Genomic DNA, 12130 nt, shown 5'->3' with positions numbered 1-12130 from the left:
TCAAATCAGTATTATTTTATAGCTAGAATTATTATGCTTATTTTACTGATGGAAGCGTAAGAGACTTGAACCAAGTAGCTTTACTATAAAAATAATTGTATCTATAAACTTTAATTGGATTTCTTTTTTTTTTTTTCCTTTGGTGGCATGCATTTTTTTTTTTTTTTTGTATAGAAGACAGAAAGAGAAATAAAAACTCAACAGAAATAATGAAATGCCTATTCTGATGCTTGTGATTATAAAATACATTTTTAAGAACAGAGGACAAAACAAGTTAATGTGTTATTTAAGTAAGGCCTTGCACCTATGCTTGATAATGTCGGGCAGTGAGGATTTCCTAGAACTCTTTAGTGAGGCATTCAAGATCCTCTATAATCCCACGCCCTAGTCTTTGTTTTCATTCTCATTGGTCCTGTACGTGGTCTTTCTTCTAGTGGTTATGAACTTTCTAACAAGTTTCTGGTTCTCCAAGCTCTTGTGAATCACCTCGTATTTCTACGAAGCAATAACAAACATAAACCTGTCTGCCTCCAAAAATGTATGGCCCCAACGTGAGGGAGGTCGGGGAAAGGGAAGGAAGAGAAGGAAGGAGACAGGGAGGAGGGAAGAAGCAGAGGGAGGAAGGGAGGGGGAGAGAGGGGAAATGAGAGTGACTATGTGAGGAAGAAAGTGCATCACTTGTCCCTTTGTCCCTTTACCTAGGGTATCTACTGGGAGTGGCAACAGAAGTTTTCCATCAATATCACAGCTTAGCTTGTTCACAACCGTCTTTAGTGTGGGCTTCCAGGACTCAGTCTGCAGTCGGTGAAGAATGGCACACACATCTCTCATGCCCATGAGGGTTCGGGGGTAGCAGTCATGTCATCCAAGTTTCTCAAAGTGCCAGGGAAGAGGGATTTGCAAAATACTAGTCTTTTTTTCTTCTTAAAATAAGCGTGTTAATTCACTGCCTAGTGGGATTTCTCTTAGGTTAATGCCGTTAGATTATACTAATAGATGAACTAATTTGCATTTTATAAATCTCACAATTGGGGGAACCATAGTCAAGCAGTACTTTCGTGTGGAGGCTCCTCCGAATCAATGGAGAATATGAAGACAAACTGTAGAGGCTAAATTAGCCTATAGGATTCTACCTCCACAGCTATGATCACCATCACCACCACCATTTCTATCAATGGGTCATACTGACCAAGTCCTTGCCATGTATAAGGCACTATTCTAAGTGCTTTTCACATAATTAACTCATTTCCATCTTAGGATGATTGTATAAGGTAGCACTATTATTGACCCCATGTTACCGGTAAAGAAACCGAGGCACAGAGTATTTTAAATAGCTGATCGAATGCCATAGACCTAGGGAATGGCCAACCCAAGACCTGAACTCAGGCTCCAGACTCCTTACTCTTAACCACTCAGTTATACACAGGGCTTCAGAGAAGAAGGCATGGAGTGTGGATGGGCTAAGGGACAGACAGCCGCCCTTCCCTGAAGCCAGGACTCAACAGTGTTAAAGGGACCTGTCCTTCTGTTTTCTCCTTTCTCTTCCTTCCCCTTCTCTCCTCTCCCTCTTCTGTTTCTCCTCCTCCTCCACTTTTCCATACAGAAGGGACCCTCTCCTCCATGTCTTACCTGTCTCTCTCCATCACCTCCCCTGCATCCTGCCTGGCCTCTCGCCCCCTCCTAGCTTCCCTGTCTTCTCCAGAGCCATGACCATTGCCCCGGCCCATCCTGGTTGCAGACACTGGGCTCTTCGCATCAACTCCTGTGCTGTCTCTTCACCAAGCTCTGTCTAGGTCTCCTTTAAAATGGCCCTCAGATTCATCCTTTTCACGTCTATGAACTCCAAAGGAATTCATGCTCTCAGAACTTCACACCCTGGGAAAGTGAAAGCTCAGACTTGCCTTCCAGCCATCAAATTCTGACTCGTCACCCTCTCTGACATAGAGTCAATCGGGGAGTTCCCACATACGGCTCTCATCACAGTGGTGGGCGTGCATCCTCATGACGAGTGCATTCTCTGTTGTCTGAACTATCATTGCTAAGCTACATTCCTTGAAACTGGGCCCCACCCAACCTTGGCCTTCAAATACTTTGTCTTGATTCTCCCATATAGGGAACATTATTTTCATAGCTGTATTTTTGTTGACGGTAGTCGTGATAGTAGTAATAATAGTAGCAGCAGTCGGGGTAGCAGCTATGTTTGGAATTTATTCTGGACTAACTTAACTAAGTACTCACTTAACTAAGTACTTTATATACATTAATTCAAGCAATTCCCAAAGCACCTCTGTAAAGAAGGCCCCGATTAAATCCATTTAACAGATGGGTAAACTAAAACATACAGTAGTCTGCCCAAGTTCACAGCTGTAAGTAGTAGAGGTTGGACATGAACCCAAGCATCTGATCTCAGACTCTGTGCTCTGAAGTACTTTCTCGGGCTCTTCCCCTCATCAGAAAATACCTCCTCCTATCCCCACGCTAACCGCCATCTTTAAAAGAAGGCAGTGAAAGTGAATCAAAATCTTGAAAACTTTCAATGTGCATCAAGGCAGGAGTGCTCCTCGGAACGCTGATTTTATTTATATATTATTCCATGTGATATGCAATAAAAGATTAAACTGGGGTGTATTGGCTTCTAAATATTTCATGTGTGCTCAATCTCATCTCCCCAGTTAAACTGTAGTCTTCTAGATTAGAACAGCACCTTTTCACATTGTGGGAAGAATGTGGTCATAGAGTTAATTCATGGGCTACAACCAATATTTAAAAAAAAAATAGAATATACTTGAAGAAAAGTATCCATGTGTGTCACTTTGTAAAGCTTTGTTTCACTTATGTGGGTCTAGGGGTGTACGCACAGGAGGTCACAGTGTAAAACTGTTTGAGGCTGTGGGTCACGGTCACAGATTTGAAAGCCAAGCTGCTATCCTAGAGGGTAAGAATGATTCTTTACTCTCATGGAGCTCATCCCCATGCCATGCACAGAGCTACTACTCAGTAACAAACTGACTGATGGGAAAAAAATTACTACCTGCCATTTTTATTACAAACATACTATTATAATTAAAAAATAATCAGTGTTGGACTGCTCTGCACATCTAATATCTGTATCTATACACTCTTTTGAGATCCTGCTTAGCCTTACGGTGTCAAATACTTTTTCAACTGAGGCTTCTCTGTTACAAGATAACGGGGGTTTTTAAATCCCCAAGCTCTACACAGGCCTTGAGAGTTAGGAAGACGGAGTGTTTCGCACAAATGAAATATTATTCTTCACCATGTTGCTAAAGGAGGAATTTTAATGACGAATTGACCTAGCCTGTTCCTTCTTATAAGGCAATGGAATTTCATTACTTGGAGCATGTATTTCTATAAATCATAACTTTAATAAAATCTGTTAAATATAATAAGTGTGTTTTTAGAAATTAAAGTATCTTCATCTTTAGCTACACAATATTAAGCACCCAATCATCCTGCTCTTATGCGCCTTACCGTTTGAGCAGTCTGGGCCAGTCCAGTTAGGGTCACAGGTACAGGACCCGCTCTCCTGAAGGTACGTTCCGTGACCAGAGCACTGGTCTGGACACATGGTCTTCACTAGTTCACAATTGCTACCGCCCCACCCCGGGCTGCAGTGACATTCCCCGTGGATACAAACGCCGTGATTGGAACATCCGGGGTCCAGACAGTCAGCTGGAGTAGACAGAAAAGAGGAGCAATTTCATAATTAAATCTAGAAGGTGCGTCACCTATGTAGTACATGCAGGATAAGGAATTAAATCCCAGTCCGGTGTATATGAAACTTCTGGAGACTCATCGTTTTCCCTACCATTTGCAAGAACTTGTTTCTGGAAACGAAAACGGATCATACGATGCGGCATTCAGGATCATGCCATTTAGGTAATGGAAACTTGCAAGGATACGTAATTCTCACGAATTACACATACATATGCTCCTGAGATTTCAGGCGATTGCTCTCTGTTCTGCTTAATCAGATAGTAATAAGTATTGGCTCCTCTGTAACGGAATTGTCTGGGCTGACCTAATCCACAACCATTGAATCCCGGCAGCTGCATGGGACCCTCAAACTGTTTGGGAAATAAACGAGTTGCATACTCTCTATCCTTCTTAATTCACTTTAATGTGCTTTAGATGACGAGATTTAATTTAGCAATTTGACTCAATAAAACTTTACACTTGTAGGGTCAATGGCCTGAAAATTTAATTCCAGAGACTTAATTGCATTACTTTCTGTGGGCAGATCAATAAAATCAATTTGATTGAAGAACGGAAATGGGGCTTTTCTGCTTTTGGAAGAAAACAATTCAACTGCACTTTACTGTATAGCATCTTGATGATCATGATTACATACAGTCATGGAACAAGCCCAGGGCATACTTTTTTCCACTCGTGTATCATGTGCATGAGTACATCTTCCTCAAGATGCCAAAATGCTAGACTTAAAAGCTGGCGTCAGTGTGAAAAACTGTAAAAAACAAAACAAAAACAAAAAACCCAAAACAAAAACCAAACCAAACCAAAACAAAAAACCCCAAAAGGCGAAGATAAACAAAACAAAATGAAACAGAACAGAACAAGAGTCCACTGTTGGTTTCAAGACACAAATGTTTGCTTCTTTCCTCAAAGTGGGGGGTGGGGGGGTAAGGACTGATTCACCCAAGTGAAAGCAAAGGGGATCTCTGGCATTTGCACCTTTTATAGGTTCAAATGTGAACAAAACAATGCGGCCTTAACTAAGGAGATCCAAGTTGCTTCCAAGAGGAGGCACGTGAACACATGCACCAGCCTGAGCGAAGACTGCAAAGATCATCCCCTTCGGAAGCCAAGCACGGGCTTCTGCAAATTTTGGCACGTTTACCTTCTTCGCAGTTCTCTCCTTTGTACCCCGAGTTGCAGGCGCAGGAGCCCATGATGCAGATGCCACGCCCCCCGCACTGCGGGTCGATGCACTGCGTGGTGGGCACGTCGCACTCGGTGCCCTTCCAGCCGCTGAAGCAGAGGCAGCGGCCCTTGGAGTACTGCCCGTTGCCACTACACAACACCGGACAGGCTGCTGTGAAATAAGACAGGACAGAGGCATTAGCGGCCACCTTCTCGGGCGAGACCCCAAGAGAAAGGCGACACGTCGTCGGAACGAGGAGTTTGCAGGATTTCTCCCCGTTCCTTTCTGGGCTTGCTGGTTTTCTGCCTTCCTCATCTTTCTACAGCTTATTTCTAGTGGCTTAAGAAAAGGCTCTAACATGCATACCTCTGGAACAATCCGGACCTAAAAATCCCGGAAAACAATGGCAAGTTCCAGAAACACACTCTCCATTTCCATGGCAATTTCGTGGGCATTCCACCACTGACTCTGAAGAAAAGAGAGAAAAGGAACACTTAGGGTAAGGCTTGCTCCTCGCACGAGGTGAACGGTGTCCTTTTGATCGTTTTAGCTTAGCATGGAAGGAATGATGGATGGCCCGCTCCATCACCAAAAAAAGGATTCCTTGCCCTCAGATTATTCGAGTAGTAAAAGTAAAGCACTACTATCTGAAATGCAGATTTTTTCTTTTTTTTTTTGTTATGTTCAGTTAGCCACTGTATAGCACCTAGTTTTTGATGGAGCGTTCAATGTTTCATTAGTCCATTATAATACCCAGTGCTCGTCACAAATGCAAATTTTTTAACGTTTTTCAAGAAGCACCGTCCTCCAGGATGCTTCCAAAGAACAGGTCCTCCCAATGCTTCACGGGATGTCACATATTCATAAATAAACTATTTAAAAATATGTCTCACATTTCAACCTAGGAGTCATACCAATCAGAGAAGACAACCGAGTTTCCATTCAACTCCCTGTTTAGGCTGCAGCCCGGGAAAAAGATGCCTTTGAAGACCGTTCTTACCTATGACGATGGTATTAAAAGACACCTGCTCCGCGTTCTTCCCGTCATTGTAAAAAGCCAGATGCCAGATTCCGGAATCCAAGTACTGGATAAAGCCAGCCTCGTGCAGACTGACAGATCTCGCCTGCCGCCCTGCCCTTTCCGGCTCCAGCAGATTCCGCTGCTCTCTCGCGATCAACCTGCTGCCATCCAGGAGCTCGACAAAGTCATACTGAGGGGCAGGACAAGGACAGAGGTTTAGTGCCTGGCTGCATTTCAGTTGCAGCTGCTTCTCGTTTGTTTACTTATTTTATTTTATTTTTTTGTTCTAAAGTCTCCAAGGGTTGCCTGGGTGGCTCAGTCGGTTGAAGCCTCTGCCTTTGGCTCAGGTCATGATCTCAGGGTCCTTGGATCAAGCCCCACATCGGGCTCTCTGTTAAGCAGGGAGCCTGCTTCCTCCTCTCTGTCTACCTGGCTCTCTGCCTACTTGTGATCTCTCTCCCTGTCAAATAAATATAAAATCTTAAAAGAAAAAAAAAAAAAAGACAGCGTCTGGAAATGGTTCCTGATGGACAGGTCCCTCTACAGAGAGCATTTCCAGACACCATGATCTAACTCTGCCCACTGCACGCTGTTGTCATGTACAAACTTCACAAACCATTTTCCCCTTAGTGGGTGATCGGTTTCCAGAGATAGAGCTAAACCTAGCAACTGATAAAGAGTTGAATGAGTGCAGGCCGTGTGTGGATACAACCATGAGCCAGTAACATTTCAAATCTGGCAACCTAATTCTAGACTGGGAGATCCTCTCTTCAGGTCGTCTCCTACTTAATCTGTGTGTGGTAACAACTGTCAAGATAAGTACTGTATCCTTACTGAATACTCAATACTGAATACTGAATCCTCGTGGCCACCTTTCTAGGATGGCATTGGTATTTCCTCTGTAAGGATGAAGGAAACCAACCCCTGAGGGGCTCAAGGAGGGTTTGATCCCTCCTAAGTGGTGGAGTTGGTTTGTAAGGAAGCTCAGGTCTTTCCTACCACTCACCGTGCTTTTCTCTGTGACCATGATGTTACCATCCCAGGTACCAGGGACAAACCCATGGCTTTGTCCTTAGTTATGGTGAAACTAAAAACCAATATCAAGATGCCTGTACATCTCTGTACTGGCCAAAAAATTCAAGTCCAGAATAATTCACCACTCCCGAAAATGCAACAACAGAGGGGTTCTGAGGGGATGGCAGGAACTCTGCCCAGTTCTTATGATGAAGCTGATGTCATTAAGCTTAATTTTTGGTTTAGGAAGATCAGTCATGAGCATGGGGTAGCCTAGAATGCAACTGGAGGATTTAAAGATCATTAAAAATACAGAAGATGACCGCTAAGAGTAAGGCTCTGTAACCAGAGATAACGCAGTGAGTTTGAAAGACGCTGCCAAGACTTTCCAACATGGTTTTAATAAACTTGTTGGACAAAAGTTCCTTAAAAGTAGAGTGATTCAGTTTCTATAGACTCTTACCCGGTTTTACGTTATTCCTGAGGGTGAAAAATACGCTATAGTGAAATATATATAAGGTTATAGCACTATCTCTGTGAATCACCAATACTCTACTTTCTGATAGATTTCTGAAATGGAATTTTATCAGAGCTCTGTTGGAAGAGAAGTTTATTATATGAATCCCTTAATACGATCAAACTGGAATAAAATCAACCATCGGGATTCCAAGATTCATGATTAAATGTGTCGCCACCGAAATGATTGCAGACTTCTAACATTACTACTGGACAGAATTTAGAATATCTGATTCAGTTTCCAACATATTAAAGTTTTTATTTAAATGTAAAAGCATATTTTGGTTACTTTTTTGTGTAGTAAAACTATCTCATGACATCAGGTAGCGATGAGAAATACACACAAAAAAGTCCTAACTCGGTTAGCATTCAGTAACTTTTCTTCATTTCTATCTTACAAGGATGAAAATAATCACTAGTGTGGATATTTAACCTGCAAAATTTTCACTGGAATTGTATTCCAAAATTATCAGAGGAAAATGAATGCAGCATTTTCTAAAGGTGACTGTATCTCAAATAAGCCATTCGTTTTTCTCATCAGATTTAAATATTTATATTAGCATGGCAAAGAAGCAGGGAGAAGTTTCTTTTTATGGCTCCTTTGCATATAAACATTTTTCTCCTCTGATATTAAACTCAGTAACTGAAAGACTGAAAGGGAGGAAACTTGGAGATTTAACTGGTCTTTCAAACTCCCCACCTTCATTGTGGGAATCACCATTTGCATCACACTGTGAACAATAAAATGAGGCTGGGCTTGCAGAGTCTGGAGGGAGGGTAGTGGGGTGGGGGGGGGAAGTGGTGGGGTGGGGAGGCCACAGTTGCTGAGAATCTGCCTAGGCTCTCCTGGAGGGCACTTCACACTGGCCTTCAGGAGGGCTATTCAAATATCTAACGACAAGTCCTCTGTTTAACCCTAAGCCTACATCTACATTAAGTAAACAAATGATACAGAACAAAAATACTTAAAACCTTTGTTCTCCAGGCGAAAAGTTCTCCACTTATGAACAGACTTGGGCTACTGGCTTTACTTCATAATGCCTATTCATTAGGTAGAGACATGGATTTTTTTTGTGGGGTCAAGTCTTAGGATCTTCAGCTATTTTTCGGATAACATTCAGTCTCACCACTTTGGGGAAGTGATCATGAAACAAAAGTTAGACTTGATAAAGCTATCCTGCTGGTTCATTTCTGAGCAGTTAAGCTATCTCCATATGCTTAACTCAATTCAGTTATTAAAAGGATGAGAACTAGGGCATCTGGGTGGCTGAGGTCATGATCTCAGGGTCCACATGGGCTCCCCACTCAGTAAGGAGTCTGATTCTCCCTCTCCCTCTGCCTCCGACTCGTTCACTCTCATAAATAAATAAATAAATACATAAAATCTTTAAAAAAAGGATGAAAACTCAGAATCTATGAATACTTAACTGTATTTCCTTTTAAAGATTTTATTTATTAATTCGAGAGAAAGAGAGCATACAAGCAGGGGCAGAAGGACAAGCAGACTCCCCACTGAGTGGGGAGCCTGATGAGGGACTCGATCCTAGGACCCTGAGATCATAACCTGCGCCTAAGGCAGGTGCTTGACCCACTGAACCCCCCAGGGGTCCCATTTTTAAATCAACTTTGTGGTGGTGGCATGGTCTTGCTGTAAATCATTGACATACAGAGGAAGGAGAGATTTTTAGACATCATCTGATCCAATGGTTTCATTTTCTGGACAGACACAGAGGCAGAGAAGTGAAGTGATTTGTTCAGGGTCACAAGGTCAAAGAGTGGTAGGGGTGTATGCGTTCAGAACTCAGGTCTCCGCTACCATCCGGAAGCAGCCTTCCTGCAAACGTACTTAAACGATAGTCAGTACACTGTTAACTGTAAAGCGTTAAATTGCTTCCTCAGGCTTCTAACTGTCCAGGAGAATGAACTGGGCATCAGGGAGAAGAAAGTCAATTGATTCCTTGGCAACAATCAAATGGACAGTTTTACAAAGGGTCACAAAGACTTTCAAAACTCAAGTGACTATTCTGAATGGCTGGCCGATTTTAATTATTTCAGGTTGATTTATTTAACGTTCCCCAGAAACAGAGAAATGTTCAATTTGGGCCGCTTTATAGCATATTTCATGTTTAAACATGGAACTCAGAAACAGTTGTTTGCTCTGCTGATCTTGAATAAACCAGAGGAAGGAACGCTAATAACTGTGGAGATTCAGAAAAGCCTTCATCTAGTTAAACACATATATTGTAGAAGGAAGGAAAAGTGGATATCATGTATATTGTATTTAAATACCAGAAGAATTATGGGAAAACCTGAAACCGCACTTTTTATTTCCCTAATCTCATATGGTATATAGAACTTAGAAAGAGTCAACCCTAAATCTTTAAATAAATCTTTAAAGTACGCAACAATTTTCTTTTTGAATTTATTTTCTGGAATGTATAGGTTCTGTGCTCACTGTTGTGCTAATTAGCTTCAGAGGTATATTTCTTCAGTTACAAAAAAAAGTGATTTAAACACGTATCTGGGTCCAGTGAAAAAGTTAATTTTTCTCTCTTTCACTGGACTATTGATATAAATGCAATCTCTCTGCTTTCAGAGAAGTTAGAGAGATCCACTTCTACTTAAGACAATCTGGTTATTATTTTGTGCTCTGTGTCACCTACGACATAAACAGGTGTCAAACATAACTGCAATCAGAAGTTTAAACTGGACACGGGCACATGATGGGGAGTATTTATTTACTGTTAAAGATTTTTAACTTATTTATTTGACAGAGAGAAAGAGAGCACAAGCGGGGGCGGGGGGCAGCAGGCAGATGGTGAGGGAGAAACAGGCTTCCCACTGAGCAGGAAGCCTGATGTGGGGCTTGATCCCAGGACCCTGGGATCATGACCTGAGCCGAAGGCAGAAGCTTAACCAACTGAGCCACCCAGGTGCCCCCGCAATGGGGAGTATATAATGTTCAAGGATCAAAGGCATTTACTTTAATAATGTAGATATGAAAAATGTTATCAGAAAAATGAATGTACCAAAGCATGATATTCAAAGATTTCTCTGCTTATAATTTATACATGTATACGAAACTTCCTCTGATCTATGGTGACATAAAAGAAAGCACGTTTAAGTTTCTTTCTCCTCTTTCTTTAAAGATAGGTCTCTTTTATTGGTATATGATCAATTTTTCTTTAGAACTTATATTCCTAGGTAATAGAAAAAGCATTTCTCAGAAAATTGCATACTTTAAAGCATACCTGAAAATCCTCCAGTTTGCATTTCATAAATCAAATTAAAATCTGCATGAAATTCTATGGGTAAATAAACTGGTTATCAAGTATAACTTCAGGCTTATCCGACTGTCAGCGTTAATTAACCATTTATTACATTTTTGGAATTCCTGTATGACTAACCTAATAGTTGACCCTGGGAAAAGTCCGAGCTCCAAAGTTACAGTAGGTTATTCAAATAATTTCTCTTGGACATAAAGGAACCTCTTTTTATTTTTAAGATTTTATTTATTTATTTGAGAGAGAGAGAGAGCAAAAGCAGGGGGAAAGAGGCAGAGGGAGAGAAAGAAGCAGGTTCCCCACTGATCAGGGAGTCTGAACATGGGGCCCAATCCAAGGACCCCGAGATCATGACCCAAATGGAACACAGATGCCCAACTGACTGAGCCACCAAAGCACTAGAATAATTGGACCTCTTTTAAATCACAGTTTCCAATGTAAATACCCTGATCCAGTATTACATTATGAAAAAGCCTACAGAATTACTGATAGCAGCTCTCTGTGACTGTTACTGTGACATAATTTTCATGCAAGTGGACCAACTTTAAAGGTCTTTGAATGTAGGACTGAAGGGTACTTGAATTGTTTTGAGAACCACACATAGATGATCAGCCTTGGTTATCTACGGAAGTTCTCTTGCCCCTTTTTCTGAGGAAATGGTGGCTTGAGTTGATAAAGTTCATGTCACTCTATTTATGTTTATGTTCCCATAATTTCTTTACTTGTAAGTCTGGCATTAAGTAGAAAAAATGCGATATATTTTCAACAGCATGAATACGATGTTTGAGATGAAAATGCTACGTGCATGTATTACATGAAAAGAATAAGATCCTCTGAAATCCTCACAGAATCTTTGTAAACCACTTGGAAAATCCATGATGTTTTCCTAGGTGCTCAGATGATGTTCGATATTCATTCAGTTACTCACAAATTTTAGTACATTTTAGTCCATCAATAACGATTAACGCAAGTCAGGAAGAAAATGCCGTTCTTCCTACTAATTTGAAAACCTCAAGTGTAACCTCCATTCAAAATTCTTTTCACTGTAAAAGATCAATACGAAAGTGGGCCAACCCTTAAACAGCTGAACTTCAGAAACGGGATAACTTTAAAAATGCAAACTAGCAGTTTGCATTTTATTGACAACAAAGCTTACTTTTACCTGAGTATGGGAAGGGGGTAAGCCTTTTCGGCCATATACTCCAATCAATGCATCCTTCTGAAGAGAGATATTGAATTTAAGAAACTGTGGCTGATCAATGAAGAGCTGGGATCTCCAGAAGACCCCAGGAGGAACCTCTTGAATCGCTCTTCGGCCAATATCAAGTTCTCCAGAATCTATGGTGTTATTTTCTTGGGTAAATCCACCTAATTTTCCTGAATGGAAGAGAT

General features: G+C 41.4%; 1 protein-coding gene across 7 annotated transcripts in view; it reads right to left on the bottom strand.

Annotated features, from left to right (window-relative positions):
* The window catches only part of TENM3 (teneurin transmembrane protein 3), a 433328-nt gene that overhangs the window by 101996 nt on the left and 319202 nt on the right, over nt 1–12130 (bottom strand). For all 7 annotated transcript variants that reach the window (XM_059384375.1, XM_059384378.1, XM_059384376.1 and 4 more), the window contains 5 exons: nt 11901–12115; nt 5904–6114; nt 5270–5371; nt 4880–5074; nt 3493–3693 (listed from right to left, as the gene is read on the bottom strand). In XM_059384375.1, the coding sequence (XP_059240358.1) occupies nt 3493–3693; nt 4880–5074; nt 5270–5371; nt 5904–6114; nt 11901–12115 (924 nt within the window). The remainder of the gene's footprint in view (nt 1–3492; nt 3694–4879; nt 5075–5269; nt 5372–5903; nt 6115–11900; nt 12116–12130) is intronic.

This window comes from Mustela nigripes, chromosome 18 (assembly GCF_022355385.1).
Source record: "Mustela nigripes isolate SB6536 chromosome 18, MUSNIG.SB6536, whole genome shotgun sequence".
Classification (NCBI taxonomy): Eukaryota; Metazoa; Chordata; class Mammalia; order Carnivora; family Mustelidae; genus Mustela; species Mustela nigripes.
Note: the sequence above shows the minus strand (reverse complement) of the source record. Positions and strands in the feature narration are given on the sequence as shown.